This window comes from Kogia breviceps, chromosome 6 (genome assembly GCF_026419965.1).
Source record: "Kogia breviceps isolate mKogBre1 chromosome 6, mKogBre1 haplotype 1, whole genome shotgun sequence".
Lineage (NCBI taxonomy): Eukaryota > Metazoa > Chordata > Mammalia > Artiodactyla > Physeteridae > Kogia > Kogia breviceps.
In genome coordinates, this window is record NC_081315.1 from 112,275,577 (window position 1) to 112,294,961 (window position 19,385).

Here is a 19,385-nt window from a genome sequence, read left to right on the forward strand (position 1 = left end):
ACGGGTTCGTGCCCCGGTCTGGGAAGATCCCACATGCCGCGGAGCGGCTGGGCCCGTGAGCCATGGCCGCTGAGCCTGCGCGTCCGGAGCCTACGCTCCGCAACGGGAGAGGCCACAACAGTGAGAGGCCCGCGTACCACAAAAAAAAAAAGAAATCACTGTGTACAGTAAAGGACTTTGATATCTTTGGTGAGAAATGTTGAACTATATGATATGAGATGATAAGGTCCGGTCTATTTGATAGTATTAGAATCTAAGGTGTTTTGGACTTCCCCGGAGGTCCAGTGGTTAAGACTTCGCCTACCAATGTAGGGGAAGTCGGTTCAATCCCTGGTCGGGCAGCTAAGATCCCACATGCCTCGTGGCCAAAAAACATAAAACAGAAGCAATATTGTAACAAATTCAATAAAGACTTAAAAAAAATGGTCCACATCAAAAAAAAAAAATCTTAAAAGAAAAGGAAAAAAGAATCTAAGGTATTTTGATACTAAAAAAAGAGGGGGGCTACCCTGGTAGTGCAGTGGTTGAGAGTCCGCCTGCCGATGCAGGGGACACGGGTTCGTGCCCCAATCCGGGAAGTTCCCACGTGCCATGGAGCGGCTGGGCCCGTGAGCCATGGCCGCTGAGCCTGCGCGTCTGCAGCCTGTGCTCCGCAACAGGAGAGGCCACAACAGTGAGGACTGCGTACCGCTTTAAAAAAAAAAAAAAAGAGGCCCCCCAAAGCCATTTTATATCTTGATTTAGTTGAGTATTATGAGTAAGAATAAAATTAAAATAAAAATATTAAAATTAAGATAAATAAGAAGACATATTGTATTATTTTAGAATTGATGTTATTTGTTTTACAGTGAAATTTGAAGTATACAGAATATAAATTAGAGAAAAAAATTCCAGGACTACATTAAAAATCTTATACATCCAGCCCTCTTCATAAATCTCATGGACAACACTAATATTGCAATGAGCAGTTTTAAAATGAGGGGCCATTTTCTAAATCACATAATTCACATCAGCTTTCAAGGGAGTGTTCTAGAATGCTCCTCCAATGACATGTTATAGCATGACTTACCCACAGATTATTTCTTTTACCTGGTCACTGCTTGGAAAATACTGAATAAAAAATCCAAGAAGCAATCCAGTTGCCATACCAATTACCACCTCCAAAACTCCTTTGAGGACATTAAAAACTGTGGAGCCTTAAAAAAAACAAAAAAAAGAAAAACTTGAGACAGCATTCTAAATCCATAAATGCACAGACGTTAATCAGTAACATAAAGAGTCTAATTATATAGAAGCAAAAATGTACAGATCTTTCCTGCTTTCCATATTCTTAAAATGTCTAATAAAATGGGCCTACATTAAGAAAGGTATGCATATTATTGGAGATAAATTTTAAAATAGGCATAAGCTATGATTTGTGTACTTTTTTCTATGTTTACTTCAGTATAAATTTACATAATTTATTATTTACTAAAAAAATATGAAAGATAAAATTCATAAATCAGGTCTAATTTCTTCTACTGTATTATGCATAGGCTGGGTGAGCAGACAGATCTAGTATTCAAACTGCCATTTAAGAGCCTGATTTTTATTTTTATTTTTATTTTTATTTTTTGCGGTATGCGGGCCTCTCACTGTTGTGGCCTCTCCCGTTGCGGAGCACAGGCTCCGGACGCGCAGGCTCAGCGGCCATGGCTCACGGGCTTAGTTGCTCCGCGGCATGTGGGATCTTCCCGGACCAGGGCACGAACCCGTGTCTCCTGCATCGGCAGGCGGATTCTCAACCACTGCGCCACCAGGGAAGCCCGAGCCTGATTTTTTAATAATAAATGCATATTGATTTTAGTAGCTCTAATATATACAGAATACAGTAACTTAAGAATTTGGCAATAAAAGTAAAATCTTTTCTTACTACAATGAATGTAGGGGACTTACTCCTTCTCAAATGTTATTTCTAAGATGAAATCTGAAAATAAATTATTTTTGAAATTGCTCTTGGAAGAGTCTTTATTTGTTGCTTAGCTTCTTTGAAATATCACAAGATAGAGGTAAGTAAACTATATTTTCCCCCATAGCAAACAGAATTTAGGAAACTTTAATTTAAAAACATCTTTGCTAGCACATTGTGCAGAAAATTATATTAAAATTGCTCAATATATAAAGCCTTCCTCACAAACTGTTCTAAGAAAATATGTACTAACCAGTTATGTGGTTTCTTGTTATTATAATTTCGGGTACAGCATATGCCACCCCCAAGGTATTGCCACTGTGGCATAAGGATTATTTTGAGCTGAAGGCAATTGAGAAGAAACATATACAATATAAGCTCTCTGCCATCTCCCTATTTGCTTTTAAAATTAGGACATAAATTTGTAAAGCTGTCCCTCTCCCCTCTCCATCAGGAATGACAGAAGTTAACCACTGAGGCAACATGGAACCCTAATCAGCCCAGGAACAGCACCAGAGGAATCTACATAACAAAGTGCTGAAACCAGCCCTTATCTAACAACGGTTTGCTCATATATTTGCCTTTCCACAATTTGTTGCCTCTAAAAGCTCAAAGTCCTTTTCCTTTGTCTTGCACTTCTCTACAAAATTGTTCCTGCTCAGATGCTTTATAAGCCCCAATTCTAACCACCCCTTGAGTTACTCACCACTGTGTACTCCAGTGTGTAAGCACAACGCACGCACATGCTAATAAACCTTTTCTCCTGTCAAGCTGTCTTTGGTCAGTCTGATTTACAGGGTCCCAGCCAATGAACCTAAGGTGGGTAGAGGGGAAATAGCTTTTCCTCCCCTACGGTTTCCATCATCTCTCTTATTTAAAAGAATAATTACCTCTGTAGTAATTTTACTTAGCTAGGATAGCTCTCTGTTAGGTAATGGTGTGACTGTCAAAAGCATCTAGTTGTGGTAGTAGCCTATGTCTTGAGCTAATATGGTAAATAATTTACTATAGATGTGTAGAAAGGAGCCAATTAGTTTCAGTCTCTGATATAGTAAGGTTGCTTTAAAAAAAAAGAAAAAAAAGACTTCTTGGGCCCTACCTCTGAAAATTCTGATTCAGTAAATCTGGCAGGGCTTGGGATCCACATTTCTCTCACTGTTGTGGCCTCTCCCGTCGCGGAGCACAGGCTCCGGACACGCAGGCTCAGCAACCATGTTTCACGGGCCCGGCTGCTCCACGGCATGTGGGATCTTCCTGGACCGGGGCACGAACCTGTGTCCCCTGCATCGGCAGGCGGACTCTCAACCACTGTGCCACCAGGGAACCAAGATTAAACTTTCCCAGAGGCTCCATGTAGAAGCTGTTTTAGTCCTTCTCTAAATCTTCTTTAAGTCCTTCTTTGAATCTCCCCTACTGCACTTACCAAACTGCTTGAGCAGTCTATGTCTAGAGGGTGAAGCTACTGGTCCCTTCCTAGTATGGAACTAAATCTTGGGAGGTGACTTTTTCTATTTTAATTCGCCTTAATTAATTATCAAGCAACTATGCCATGCTTGTAACGCCATAATCTATGTTTCTAGAGTGCAAGAGAACAGCACATTGTGAACGGATCCCTGTACCTGTGGAAAAGGCCATGCCCAGGCAGGTGTTGAAGCCAGTGATGGCCAGAATATCATCGAAGCTGCCAGCAGCCATGAGTAAGGTCGGGACGCCTTTTTCAACACCATAGCCTCCTTCCTGCAAAAGGAGCATCGAAGGCACCACGACAGCTGGAGATACAGCACCTAAAACAAAACTAAGCAGGCAGTGCTTTAGGCATTTATGACAGTATCTTACTCATTATTATTATTATTGTTGTTGAAAGTACAATAACCTCTACTCTTTTAAAGGTTACACTTTGGACAACTAAAGTCTTTCAGATGGGAGCAAAGCACCAACCCAGAAACACATACATATATGCAAGTTCTATAGAATACTTTTTTCAAAGTATGGCCACGGATAATCTGTGGTAGAACTACTTAGGCTGCCTAAAAAGTTATATTTATGGGTGGTATAGAAGACCTAACGGGGTTAGGCCCCAGGAATCTGCCTTTTTTTAAAAAACAAAACATTCATGGTATGAGGTTTGAAAAACATGGCCATAGACTTTTGGGATTGGAACCCAGTGACGTTAGGCCTTTTACCAGGATTGAGTATGTAAAATAAGACAACAGATTAGAAGGAAAAGGCCACAATGACATTGACAGTGACACTCATAATGGCAGCAGTAGTAACACCAGAAAGCATTTTATAGTGCTTACTACGTGCCAAACACCATTTTAAGCACTTTACATATATTTAATCCTCACAATAACGCCATGAAAAAGTTACAATCATTATCTTTGTTTTGCAAATGAGTAAACTGAGGCACAGAGAGATTAAATAACTGGCCAAAGATTGCATAACGCAAAGTCAGAGACCTGGGATTTGAATCCAAGCAGTATAGCTCCAGGGTCCTAACCCTGAGAAATAAGAACTTCTTACTTGTTGCATACTCACTAGTACTAAATTCTAAGTACTTTCATATTTATTTAATTCTCATGGCTTTTAACCATTAGAAATAAGAACTGACAGTGGAAGGAAGAGACAGCAGAGCCATCTAATCAAACAGTCTGGTGACAAAAGAAGGAGGAAAACCCATCTGGGTATTGATGACTGTTGATATATTTATTATCCTTTATACCAGATTCTGAGGTGAGATCTGACATCTCTCTCACCAGTCTGGAATCACGTATAGGTAAAAGATCATTACTTCTTCAACAGTTTACATTATTATAATTACTGCAAAAGCTAGACATGCACTATACACATATACTATAATTTGAAGTTATAATATTTAGATTATGCTGATATCGATGTTGCATTTTTTGATGTCCTTAAGAAAATGCTATTACGTGTTCTCTTGTAAGGAATCAGTGAAAGCCCTAAATGTCTGTGCATATTTTCATACAATAAAGAAAAACCATTACCCCAGCATAAATCCCCATTGCCATGGTAAACCCATGAGGAAGTGGGCAAGAAGAGCAGATGTACACGCCTCCACAAGACAAGGACCCAAGGATAATCTTACACAAACACCCTTCAACTTCTTCAGGGCCTGCAATAGAAAACTAGACATACTAAAATAATTCTCTAAAGCCATGCAGAGATTATGACATTAAATGCTCTTCCTTCAATATTCAGCCCACATCTGGATCATCCCAAATCTTCCAGGAAGGTTCCACTTAGAACATCTAGTGTTCTAAGTGTTCAGAGCTAGCTTATTTATTCCTCATAGCAGCCCTATGATATAGGTAATATCATGCCCATTTGGTAGATGTCCTCATCTAAAAAGGCTCAAGTTAAAGTGATTTGTCTATGATCATGACACTGGTGAGTTGTGGAGCTAGGTTTGCACCCAGGCAGGCTGTTCCCAGAGTCTGTGCTTATAATCCCCACGCTAGCTGATTTAACCCTCTCAGTGTTAGCTTTATTTATAATTTATGGTCCCCAAATGAGGCTTGGGTGAAAACCTCCATCCCCCCCAAACATGCATTTCTAAATCAAAACATTCCAAAAATTCATTCCTAATGAAAAAAAGCATTGAAAAAAACTCATACTTGAGACTCATTCTATATAGGAGGCAGTTTCCTGAGCCAGTAGTTAGCCCTAAACTCTTAAATAGGCCTTCACATGCCAAAAATATGATGTCTTCTCTCTCATGACCATAATTTATAACTATGGCCCATATCTCTGTCAGAGAAAAGGGGGTGCCTTTATTCTTGGTGCTGTCCCCACATAGTAACTCCACCTTTCGCCAAGAAAGAGTATGGGAACATCTTCTGGGGAGAGTTCTGCATTGAAACAGATTCTCTTCTCTTCTTGAGAATGTCATGCACAATGCCACTTCCATTCCCAAAGCTCAGTGATTCTAAACACTGGCAGTGGTGAAGGAACAAAATTCCTAGTCAATAATTAGAAATTTGTACTTCATACGTTTGAATCAAGCCCAAGGCCAGCGCGAACCAATATGACAGCCAGGGCTATGCTTCTCAAAGCAGAAGACCACTTGTGCTTGATCTGTACGTTATCACTGATGACAGGGATATTTCTGATGAGAAACCCAGCAAGCAGCATGCCTAGAATGGAAAAGTCAAACAACTCTTTAGTCAGTTTTCAAATACGGGCAATAGGTTTTGGCACTTTAGCTGTGAAACAAGACTACCCTATAATCCTAGGAAATACTTCCTTTTTTGCTTATTCATTAGGTGAAATTAGGTTAAGCTTTTAATTAAAATAATATAATACATTAGAGGAGCTAAGACAAGGCTTTAATATGAAGATAAAAACAACAGATTAGAATAATTAATAAATTCCTAAATAACTGAACCTGAAAGGGAGAAACAGGATGCAGTATTTGGATAGAAAATGTGATCAAATTCTAAATGTAAAATGTTTTAATACAATGTCCAGTTTCCTCCAAGGTATGAAAAAGAAGTGTGACATTCTAGGAACTGCAAGTAGCTGAGTGTGACTGAGGAAACTGAGTAGTTTGTGAGGGAATCCTGCCCTCAATGATAATACCACATGTCCATGCAAAGGGAAAAACTTCTCCGGTAGATACTGTGAGGCTTCTACCCTCTGTTCTCCAGCACCACCCTCTTCTCACCACGTCCTTATAGGCACCACCCGTTATATGAGTGGACAAATTTACTACTGTTGGGATGTTCTGAATGTAAGCTATGAGAATAGAAAAGAATTACCAGTGTGGCTTTTTGTGACTTGCTCCAGACACCGTTAGGTAAAGGAGCATCACTCCCAGGTTATCTTTCATCACTGCCATTTAATCTGGAAGAAGGTCTCTACGTTCTGAATTCTGCAGTCATGGTCTTTCTAGAATTTGTGAAAATATCAACTAGCCTACAATAACTATTTTTAAAAGACTAATGAGAATAATAATATATGCTTATGGTAAAATTAGAAATTACTGACAAGTATAAAGTGACAAGTATATGCCCAACCCCAAAGGCAACTTGACCTTCATTCCCCAAAGGTTTTCATTGTTAAGGATTATTTGTGCCCTTCCAAAAAGTTTCTATACCTATTTAAGCATGCCTGTGTGTGTGTGTGCTTTTGTGTTTGTGTGTGTGTGTGTGTGTGTGTGTGTGTGTGTGTGCTGGACACAAATGAAAGCATGTTTATATACCATTGTATAATATTTCCCCATTTAACAATATATCCTGGATATATTCCCATTGATATCTATATCTGCCTTATTTTATAATAGTTGCAATAGTATCTCATTGTTTGGAAGTACCATAACTTTGGAACCAATTAATGGACTTTAAGATTTTTCATTACAAACAGTGCTGAAATGAGCACAGTTCATACATCAAGTATTTATTTAGTGCCTACTACATGCCAGACCCTTATGATACCCTGCTAATACATATATCAGCTAGGCCAACATGGTCCTTTTCCATATGGGGCTTACATGTTTGTAGGTTTGTGTAAGTATATCCATAGGATAATCCCTAGCAGTGGAAATGTTAAGCCCTAGGGTACAGGCATATTTCATTTTTATAGATATTGACAAATTACCAAGCCCAAAATGCTGCACTAACCTTATAGTTCATTAATACATCAACAGTTCCTTACTGAAACTTAAAATGTGGATCTAAACCAGTCCTAAATTAATTATAGTATATAATTACCTGGAATCAAAAAGAATAAAAATCTAACAAGAATTCAAAAATATGTTAAGAGGGCTTTTTTTGGAGTTTTATGGGGGAAGGGAACATTTTTTTGTTCCCCAAATGAATGTGAAAATTTCCCCGGGAACCAGTTTCCTTTGCCAGTGGTCTGGGTTGCTCTGGCCACCTGATATGGACTTGGCGGGCATCTTCTTGCCTCTGAGCCCACGTTGGCCTCTCCCTCTCACGTAGGTTGTGGAGGAAAGAACACCTCCTTTGATAGAGGACTATTCTTTTTTTCTTAATTTGTATTATGGAAATTTTTTTCAATTATAATTGGCTTCAAAAAAACTTGGGAGTAGATGAAATAAGATTGGCCATGTATTTATAACTTTTGCATATTTAAAAAGATTTCCATAATACAGATTTAAGAGAAAAAAGAATAATACCCCTCTATTAGGAAAGGCGTTCTTCTCCCCACAACGAAAGGAGAAGCCCATGTGGGCTCGGGGGCAAGAAGAGAACATCCAAATCAAAATCAGGAGGCCACATCAGCCCAGACCATGGACAAAGGAAAGTGTTCCAGGGCAAGTGTTTTCACGTTCATTTTGGGAATAAAAAAATTCTCCTTCATCCTCTATCTCTAGCAATTATTTCAATGAGCTTATGAAAATATAGAACAGGCAATCATCACACATATTCTGTCTTAACAAGTCTTTATGGATTCAGATAATGGTTCAGCTTTAGTTACTGGCCCTACTACAATAAAAAGTGGTAAACTTTTTTCTATCACAAGTGTAACACTTCAAAAAGGGATGCTAAGATATATAACGTATGTGATCTTTCAGAATAATTTCAGTTACCCCAGGAGATTTCATGAGATCTCAAAGCCCAAGTCTGTAATACTTGGCAATGTGGTATACTTAGTTTGTTTAATAATAGGCATAGAATGGAAAAAAAAGGATGAGGTATAAAGGGTATTTTCATGGAGTCTAGGACAGCAGTCTCAACTTAGGTTGCATATTAGAATCACTTGGGGAACTTTAAAAAATTCTGATGGGCATATGCCACATCAATTAATTCAGAATCTCTGGGCATCAGCTGTTAAAAGACTTCATGAGGTGATTCCTATGCACAACCATGTTTGAAAACTTATGATTAGCTTATTAAAAATGCAGAATCTCAGGCCCTACCCCAGATCTGTTTAATTAGAATCTGCATTTTAACAAGGTCCCAAGGTCATTTTTCTGCATGATAAAGTTTGAGAAGCACTGATTTAGATGCATGAGTCAGCAAACATTTTCTGTCAAGGGTCAGATAAGAGATATTTTAGGCTTTGTGGGCCACAAGGTCTCTTTCACAACTTATCAACTCTGCCATTGTAGTGTGGAAGCAGCCACAGGCAATATGTGAATGAATGAGCATGGGTGTGTTCCAATAATATCTTATTTACAAAAGAGGTGGATTGCCAACCCTTTATCACAGCATACAGGCATATTTAGAAACAACTCATTTTAACAATAATTCAATTAATAACTTTAGAGAACAAAAAGCACTCATGATAAATAATATGAATTAGGCAAAATAACTTTATTTTTACCTAAAATTGAAAAGTATATTGAGAAATAGTGCATGGTCAAATGTAAATAACTCTACTTCTTTTTATATTTAGCTTCAACTGCTGACCACAAATTCAAAAGCAGGTAATTTTGATCTTTGTTAGCCAATATTGATTATCCTCACTAACATAAAATAACAGGAAAAATTTTTACTCAGGAAATGTGTGCAAATATATATGTGTAAAAGATATGTGATTTTAAAATAAAACTTAGTGATTTATAAATCTGTTAGAAATGGACACAAAATGCCTTTTGCGGTATAATGAAAGTGGTAAATTAAAATTTTGTAATATGGAATTCTTTGAAGAAACATTAAAGATATAATGTCCAGTGTTAAGATTAATTTTCATGTGTTTCATGTTTGGACAGTTCTCATGGCCTCTGGAAGAATATTTTTGGCTAAATTATTTTAATAAGCATGATAATACAATACACCCAATGGTGTGCTGGTAAATGCTTAATGAGTAGCTGTCCAAAAAAGTGTGTATTTATATTTATAGATTTACATATTTATTATAAATTTTACTGATATAAAGGATATGCAGAATAGTTTATAAATATGCAACAATCATCTCTGTAAATTCCATATAGCCAATGGATTCTCATAGAATGCTTTCATTGTTTTTCATTGTTGAACTCCATATCCATAACCAACTATGGTTGCAGTTCAACAATGAATTGACAAAATCAGATTACAATAAATGCTTGACTACTATGTGGCTTAGCAAAGAAGTCATTCACATTATGACGAGCGAGTATAGTGTCACCATGAATATGGGCTGATAATTTTGTTTATGTTAATGAGTAAGATGAAAATGAACCAATGAAAATGCATGTTGGAACTTCACTTGTTTGTCAGTGATGTGAATGACTAACAACATAGTAAGCCCTGATTTGTAGCACTTGCTGATTTTTGTCTTAAAGATACTTCCACCATGGCTGATGTTAAGCTACCAACATGGTGTCAAAGAATGCGGATTTAGGAAGACAGCATGAGAGGCATACCATTATATATTATTTCCATAATATGACTTAAATATGACTTACTCTGAAGAAAACAGGATGTGTTTAGCACTTACCCAGAAGGGGAGGCAGTGGAGGTAATGTAGGTAACTTAATGAGCCCCAAAAGTTTACCTCCAATGATGGCACAATAGAATAGGATTATAATTCCAAACAGGTTTCCTCCAGGAAGACATTCAGGGCCGGTAATTGACCAAATTACAGCCCACAGAAGAACCACCATGGTAACTGAAATAAACGAGGAAAACTAGTTTCTACCAACGAGTGGTCATCTGCAAGTTTTAATATAATCTAAACATTAAAAAAAATGAATACAGATACAAATATTTATAATCATGTGTAAGTTTTAAAGAACATCAGTAATATAAAAAACTGGGTAATTTCCAACCACCTTAAAAAGTAGGATATTACCAGTGCCTTTGAATCCTCCTGTGTGTTCTTCCTAACCCTATCGCCCATCTCCTTTCACACTGCCAGAAGAAACTACTATCTTGGATCTGTTTTTTTAACTATTCCTTTATTTTTCCTTATAATTTTACCATACATATTCATTAGTTAATAAAAAGAGAAAGAGTCACTATCTATGTCCTCTTTGCAGAAACATGAGAACACTTTAACAATCACACTCCAGTATTTTAGTTCTGCCTTGAATTAAGCATTACTGTTTAATTTATTGTTTAACTATTGCTTCTTTTCTATTGTTGATGTTTGTTTAGAATTACCCACATACTTACCTTTTTTTTGGATCATCATTCATTATGGTATCTCAAACCTTTCATCTCGACAATTATTTTGTTGCCTGAAGTATTTCCTTTAGGAGAGGCATGTCTGTTAGAATGTGAAATATGTTTCCCTGTTTGAAAACCTTGTGTTCTACAAAATTGTACATTGACAATAGAAAGGCACATGGAAAAAAGAGAGCTGGGCAGACAACTCACAACTCAAAACTTGTGACCAAAGCACTAACAGAAACAACAACCATCCTAATAAAAGTACCAGCACAGTTAAATCTCCACTAATATTTGTATCTCCCATAGTCAACCTCTTCTTTGCAGACTTCAACACTGGAACCACACTTACTATTTCAAGATGCAGAATCTTGAGAGCATTTGCTCTAAACAGAGAGTAGTTCCATCAAATCCTATCCGGACTGTAGCCTTCTCCATCAATCAAATGGTTTGTTGTTGTTAATGTTTTGTTTTGTTTTTTAACTGAGGTAGTGTTGACAGCTTCTTCATCACATGTGGCTTCATTAGACAGCTTAATGTCGTGGAAAGTTTAAGTCTTTGACGTCCCTAAGAGAACAACTAACCGCCTCAAAAGAAGGTACTTACACAGGATGCTCAGCTTTTTAAAAGGCTTTATCTTTAAAGTTAGTGAGTCTTTATCTTTAGCTGTAATAAAGTATATACCTGATCTTTTTTGGGGGGAGGGTTCAATTCACTTTGTACTTATCTGCTATTGCTCGATGATGTTAAATATTAATATGCCAGGAAAAATTATGTACAAAAATGCAAACTCCATATTTCACTGACACAGTTCCTTATTTACCATCGCATATAAACTAATTCATGGTACGGAAACACTCTGTAGCAGAGCATGCTATATTTCTCATGAAGATCTGCTGGTAGCAAAGTTTTAGTTTTATTTATCTGGAATCATCTTTATTCTCATTCTTAAAAGATAGCTTATCTATGTATACAATTCTAAGTTGAGAGTTACTTTCAGTTCCTTGAAAATATTATTCCTTGGTTTTCTGTCTTTTGTTACTGTTTTGTAAGTCTAATTTCAGCTCTTTTAGGGAATTCTTTTTCTTTGGTTGGTTTTAAGATCTTTCTTTTCCTTTGGCTTTCTGCAAATTCAGTATATGTTTAGGAATGGCTTCCTTTTGGTTTGCTTAGGATTTATGCTTTTAAAAATTCTGTATTTCTTCAAATATTTTACCTCCCCAATTCTTCCTATTCTTTCTTTTCTGGAACTATGATTAAACACTCACACTCTCCTCTCCGTGTTGCTAACCCTAGTTTCATATTTCCCATCTTTGTGTATTGCATTGTACATTATCTCTTCAGATCTATTTGCTAGTTTACCAATTTTCTTTCCACTTACTCTGTTGTCTATCCACTCTTTTAAATTTCAATTACTGTACTTTATTTTTCATCTCTAGAACTTCAGTTTGGTTCTTATTAAAATCTGTTCATTTTTATAGACTTGTTTTGTACTCATACTTGCTATTTCCTCTTTAGGTTCTTTACAGATATCAAAAATATTTTATATTCTATTTTCTGATAATGGAAATGTTGAAATGTTTCCTTGTGCATTTATTTGTGATTTTTTGTTTGTTTTCTTGCAACAGTGAGCTCTTCCTTGCAACTGTATCTCTGAGAATTGCTGGAGCCTTAGGTTGAGTCTGAGTTTTTCCAGATAGGATCTGAATTTGCTTCTACCATGTGTTTAGATGCTTACAAACTAGGACCACTTTTAGATATATTTTCAGTTTGAGTTATTTTTCTGTGAATTTGGAGCACAAATCAGAATGAAGTTACCCATTTTTAGTGGAGACTCTCCCCTCCTCCAGCCAGCACCACCGTTTAGACAGACAGGTTTAGTTACTGGGCCCCTCTGCAGGGCAGGTTTACCTCAAATCCACCATCACACTGGGTTCCAACTTTGTGCGGGTGAGGGAGAATTATTTCTCCTATGATACTTCTCCCAACCTGGGCAGCTCTAGCAAAGCCTCCTATACTCTCATGGTTCTCAGAATAAATCTCAAGTTCATTGGTGTTTTGTAGAAGCCTCTGGAGAGAAGGCCAGCTTGAGTGTTTATTTATCTCTCCTACTTATACTTTGTTTTTGGTGTCCTATGACTTCCTGTTTTCTTGACAGATAAAAGGTATATTTAAAAAGCATTAAACTATTTTCACTGGCATAAGTGAAAGGATTATTCATTGAGTCTCCTCTACATATTGCTAGAGATCACGTCCAACGTTCCATTTTTTAAACCCTTACAGAATTGTTCCAGATTTTCTAGACTTATGATGCTATTACAACAAAATAACAAAGGGGCTTTCAGTATTTCCCAGTTGGCTATAGGGGCTGAAAGTTCTAACATGGGCTGAAATATAATGGGAAATTGGGAATTGCCAGCTACTAACTTGTATCTTATCACAGCATAAACCTAGTATTATACTAATTCAGAAAGGTAGAATTAAGGGTTTTCTACTTCAACATTACTTTTTTTTTTGAATTTTATTTAATTTATTTTTTTTTATACAGCAGGTGTCCATTTTATACGTATTAGTGTATATATGTCAATCCCAATCTCCCAGTTCATCCCACCACCACCCCACCCCTGCCACTTTCCCCCTCTTGGTGCCCATACATTTATACTACTTTTTTAAAAAAACCTCTAACTTTCCTTTTCCCTCCTCATACTCAAAATGAAATTCTGAATACATAGTGCGTGTACATATATAAGGTTTCTCTAAATCATGTTTAATTCAGTTAATAATATATTTCTTATCTACAATTTTTGAAAAATAATATTTTCACATGTAAGATTTACTTCTTAAGAAGAATACTTTGCATGATGAATGGTCACAGGAAGGAGTACAGGGAAAAAAAGCAGTCTTGTAAGCCTCGGAAACGGAAGTATAAGAAAACAAGTGAGAGGTGTTTATGTATCGTGAGCCCATTTCTCAGGTAGCGTTAAGGACAATGATTATAGAATTTTATAAAACTAGTCTCCAAATCACATCATTCTTTTATACCTCTTTCCTTAATGCAATCCATATCCATTGTAGTGTACATGTTTTAACTAGAAGTGTGCCATAACTTGAACAGTGAAAGTTTAAAAAAAATAAAAAGAACAGAAAAGATATTAAATTATTTGTTGCCTTCTCAACTAGTGTATATACTGGAACTTGGTTTTCTCTACATGTTTTAAGTAAAGTTTGAGATTTTTTTCCTCATGCTAGTTTAGAAACTTACCTAATTTCATTAAAAACATATCTAGAGGGCTTTCCTGGTGGTGCAGTGGTTGAGGGTCCACCTGTCGATGCAGGGGACGTGGGTTTGTGCCCCGGTCCGGGAGGATCCCACATGCCGTGGAGCGGCTGGGCTTGTGAGCCATGGCCGTTGAGCCTGCGCGTCCGGAGCCTGTGCTCCGCAACGGGAGAGGCCGCAGCGGTGAGAGGCCCGCGTACCGCAAAAAAAACCCCACAAAAAACCAAAAAAACATATCTAGAGCCTGAAGTATAATATAATGTATCATACTTGGCTTCCATTGTCCCAGTGGCGAATGATAAAAATGTTTTTCAGAGCTCACAAATGAAGTATATGTATAAAGAAGTGAGCCTGATTTTTCAGTAAATATAACTTCTAGATCAAACATGTTACATTCTTCAACATATTTACTGGGGGAGGCCATATATTTAATGATGCTGTCATTCCTCTACACAAGTTTTGAAACTGTCTTTAAATTTGCCTTTATAGAGAAGTTTCAACCCCATTCTCCTTTTTCTTACTATATTACACATCCTCCAATATACATGCAGTATACATGCACACACACACTTCCTTTTTGAACAAAAACATTACTGAAATTGAACGTCCATTTATTCATCAAATTGACATCAGAATAATGTTGGAATGCCTCCAAAGACCAAATCTATTCCTAAAAGACAAATATATCCCAACCCTAACACATCAAAATAGTGCAGAGATAAATTCCCCCTCCTTAACCCCCCAATTTTAAGTAATAGCAGCAAAAAGTTGAACTGGAAACCAGGATCTTTACATACAAAATGATGGATTTGTTTGGAAGTATAAATTGAGCTGTGTTTGCTCAAACATTAGTGGCATGACTTAACAGTAATAATAACCAACATTTATTTGGTGCTTTTCTGTTTATAAGTAATTTCTCAGTCATTTTTCTCACTGGAGGCCTAACATAATCCTGTGAAATTACTCAGATACAGAAAAGGAAAATGCCCTTGACCTCTGCTCTCTCCCTCTTCCTGCTAGTGGGAATGGTGGTGACCACACTGCTCTTGGTAGCCCTGTGTTGAAAATGGTGGAGCCCTGTCAGCCTGGGACCCTGAATGACTATGGAGCAGAGCTACATACCATTACGAATTGTTCACCTTGTAGTTTTTATGTGGGAGAGAAGTAAATGTCTTTTGGTCCTTTTAGCCATATTACTTTGGAATCTCTCATTATAACAACTTCATCTTTTACCCTCTTGTTCTGAATTCATCCTTATCATTTACATACCATTTGTTATTACTCTATCCAGTAAACCGCGTGGAGGGCAAGCAAATGTTTGTCTTAGTCTTTGCAAATGTTTTGGTTCAGCTGGTGTTTCTTGCATTTTTTCATTGCTATTCAGTAGGTTACTTCCTTCTGTTGGTTCACTTCCATCTATACCTCTGGGGTTCATAACTGTTTCCTCCTGTGTTTAAAGCAATTAAAAAATCCTTAAAACTATATATTTGCTGTACATTTTTATAGTTACTGAGCCATCACATCACAAACCAAATTTCTGTTGCTAGAATCAAGGCTAACACTTTACAGAGGAAAAGCACAGCTTTATTACTAGCTAATTGGAGAATGTTCAGAATAAGAACGAACTATGTGAGGAGTATTTACCATTGAGTCACTATTTGTAGCATTATACATGCTTGAGTCACATAAAATTTCATTATGATTTTCAATACTGGGTTTAAAAATTAGCCTATTTAGGGCTTCCCTGGTGGCGCAGTGGTTGAGAGTCTGCCTGCCGATGCAGGGGACACGGGTTCGTGGCACGGTCCGGGAAGATCCCACATGCCGCGAAGCGGCTGGGCCCGTGAGCCATGGCCGCTGAGCCTGCGCGTCCGGAGCCTGTGCTCCTCAACGGGAGAGGCCACAACAGTGAGAGGCCTGCGTATCTCAAAAAAAAAAAAAAACAAAAAAACAAAAAAATTAGCCTATTTAAAATATGATTCAAGGCCATAGTTGGTAAATAAGTCAGAGTGATTCAGAAAGAGATAATCATCTGTGGTGAAAACAAATTCACATTCATTCATTTACTTTAATTTAAGCAATAAAGAAGGAAGAAACCAGAATAATTCTAGGGCTTAGGCTGGGAACACAAAGCACTTCACAGGCTCTCCATGTAGGGCCAGCTGCTAATGACTATCTAGGAAAACTGGCAGTCACACTTACTATACCAGTTTGGGGATTTAAGAATGGGGAGAATTGTTAATTGAGTGATAGAGAATGAAGAGAACACAATTCTGTCATAGATTTGGAAATGTAGTCCCCTCCTTAAGGAAATGGTTGGGATGTTCTACATTTGATCATACCTGTTTTTCTTGACACCTGGAGGCTGTGTGATTGACCTCTGTGGATGGTTCTGAAGCTTCATGCTTAATTGTTTTATCTTGATTCTCCATGATTTATAATTAAGAATATGATAGAGGGAAGAAGAACAGGATCTGTTTTAAAGGAGAAAGAGTATAGATATAGAACAGCAATTTGAGATTTAAATGAATGAATTGTACTTATTTTTCCCCTTAGTGGCTAAAATATTTTAAATTAGACTGTTCTTAACTTTCAATTGCTAATCTTTTCTTTGATTACAGTATATAATCCTAATTCTTACCTGCCTTTTTTACCTTTCTTGAAAAAGCCCTTGTTTACCATATTTTATATGATTTCCTTCCCACTCTGTTTTCTGAGTTATACTGCAAATAATCCCAGCAATATTACTGTTAAATTGTCCTCTCTAATGGGCCAACTTAAAGCAGGAAAGTCCCAGGTAATTTTCCAATGTTGATATGAGGAAATGAGTCACCAAAGAGAAATCTACAGATTCCATCATATTCAGAGAAACCAGAGTCACTAATTCCTGCCTAGTTCTTATTTCAAAATTGAAGTTAAAAAATACAACAATGATGGAGCAGCCACAATGTCTTAGAGACTGTGATAAGTGCTGTGACAGACTCTTGGTAGTCACTGTGGGTAATTCAAAGATGACCAAAGCACATCCTTTGTTCTCTACAGACTTACAGTACACCAAGAAAAATAAATCTGTATGAAGTAACTAAAAAACCTGTAGGGCAGACCTGTAGGTTGCCTTCATAAATACCCACTTCAATCTCTTCTCCCTTGGCTTCCCATGCTATATGGGTTGAAAAGCCAAATATTCCAATTCCTAGCTACTTCTGCAGCTAGAGGTGGCCATGTGTCATAGTTCTATGTAATGAGATATAAGTGGGAGTCACTGGGGAGGGCATTCATTCCCAGACAATAAGGCAAGACCGCTCAAGGATCATACTGTTTACTCTTTGCCCTCTTACATTTCTTTCTCCTTCCTAGACTGTAGATATACCTCCTGGAGGGCCAACAGTCATCTTTGGCCCTCTAACCATGAAAATAAAAATCCCTATACAAGGACAGTACACAAGCAAGAAGGAGGAGCTGGTTCCTTGATGACATCATGAGTTGCTGCATCAGTCTTGGACTGTCAAGCTTTGGAGTAACTGTATAAACCACTATTAGCTAAGTTTTCTTTTTATTAGTAACCAAACTTATTCCTCATGCAAGAAGTACGATGAGTATTATAATAGAGGTACAAACTATAAGTGTTGGCAGAACCAAAGAGAAAATTATGTGGGAGAAGGGAAATTCAATACACATTTGAGTGTCTCATATGCACCAGGCACTATGCTAGACCATAAAGACAGGGATACATTAGATAGGACCCCGGCCTCAAGGCATCATTTTCTGTTTAACAAAATGCCAAGATATTTGCATTTAAAATTTCAATGAAAATAATATCCTTTCCATCACCACCATCATCATTTTTCTTCCTTGCCAGAATACAATCTTGGCCAGAGTGGCATCTCAAAAAGCCTTCAGTTTGATTTTTATTATATATTACATAAAATAAATACAAGTATATAGAATGATACATTACATATGTTTATGTATATGTATATATAGTTTTAAAAATTTAAATACTTCAAACTTTAGACTCATGAGCAAGAACGGCATTTTGACAGGAAAATGCTGGGTTCAGAGAACCCTCGTCTTAAAGGCATCGAGGCATGAAAGCCAGTGTGGTGCAAGGCAAAACTCTGTTAGAGCCTGTGGTGGGAGGCTATGGATAATGAGAGACAAGGCTGGAGAGTTAGGACATTGTATCCCAAACCATGGCACTTGGCTTTCACCCTCTGTAGAGACTGACCCCCTAATATAGTAGGTGACAAAGTCTATTGGCTCTGGATTTGGACAAACCTGGGTCTAAAGTCCAGCTCCATCATATACCAAATTTCTTAGGCTGTTTGTAAGTAATTCTCCATCTGTACAATGGCAACAAGAGTAGGTCCAACCATGGGGCTTCCCTGGTGGCGCAGTGGTTGAGAGTCTGCCTGCCGATGCAGGGGACACGGGTTCATGCCCTGGTCTGGGAAGATCCCACATGCCGTGGAGCGGCTGGGCCTGTGAGCCATGACCGCTGAGGCTGCGCGTTCGGAGCCTGTGCCCCGCAACTGATAGGCCCGTGTACCGCAAAAAAAAAAAAAGAGTAGGTCCAACCATGGATATGGTAGGCATTCACTAGTGTTGGTTATTAGCCACTCATACTCCTCCTCCTTAATTATCATAAATCTCTGAGATTCTTTTTGCTTTTCCTCTTAAAGCAGGATAAGGTCTCCCCAGTTTTGAAGAATTTACTACAGAATTCCATTCATTTTCTTTGATCATGATTTTAACCTCCTTCTTTCAAGGCAAACTTCTTGATTAGGGGATGTAACACTACTGGTTAAAATGAATTTGAGAATTCATTTTATTAATGTTATTCTAGTCCTTTTAAACATAAAAAATCAAAATTGGGCATGTTGCACAATATATGCTATTTTCGAGAATTCATATAGTTTTGTGTTTAAAAAAATGTCCCTATTCTCCCATAGTCTCCACCATGGATACCAAAGTACTGTTTGAGATCAGAAAGGTATTGCAGAGAGAAAAGGTAAAATAAAATATCAGTATTTTTTTTTTTTTTTTTTTTTTTGTGATATGCGGGCCTCTCACTGCTGTG

At 37.5% G+C, this 19,385-nt stretch overlaps 1 protein-coding gene across 5 annotated transcripts in view; it reads right to left on the minus strand.

Moving 5' to 3' along the window:
* Positions 1 to 19,385, minus strand: part of SLC9B2 (solute carrier family 9 member B2) — a 51,067-nt gene that overhangs the window by 21,100 nt on the left and 10,582 nt on the right. For 4 of the 5 annotated variants that reach the window (XM_067036424.1, XM_059067461.2, XM_067036423.1 and 1 more), the window contains exons 2-8: positions 16,648 to 16,779; positions 15,575 to 15,752; positions 10,358 to 10,528; positions 5,963 to 6,105; positions 4,957 to 5,084; positions 3,568 to 3,743; positions 1,090 to 1,196 (exon numbers count right to left, since the gene is read on the minus strand). In XM_067036424.1, the coding sequence (XP_066892525.1) occupies positions 1,090 to 1,196; positions 3,568 to 3,743; positions 4,957 to 5,084; positions 5,963 to 6,105; positions 10,358 to 10,528; positions 15,575 to 15,752; positions 16,648 to 16,737 (993 nt within the window). In that variant the 5' untranslated portion in view covers positions 16,738 to 16,779. Of the gene's footprint in view, positions 1 to 1,089; positions 1,197 to 3,567; positions 3,744 to 4,956; positions 5,085 to 5,962; positions 6,106 to 10,357; positions 10,529 to 11,034; positions 11,112 to 15,574; positions 15,753 to 16,647; positions 16,780 to 19,385 lie in introns of all 5 variants that reach the window. The other variant, XM_067036425.1, reaches the window with a different exon arrangement.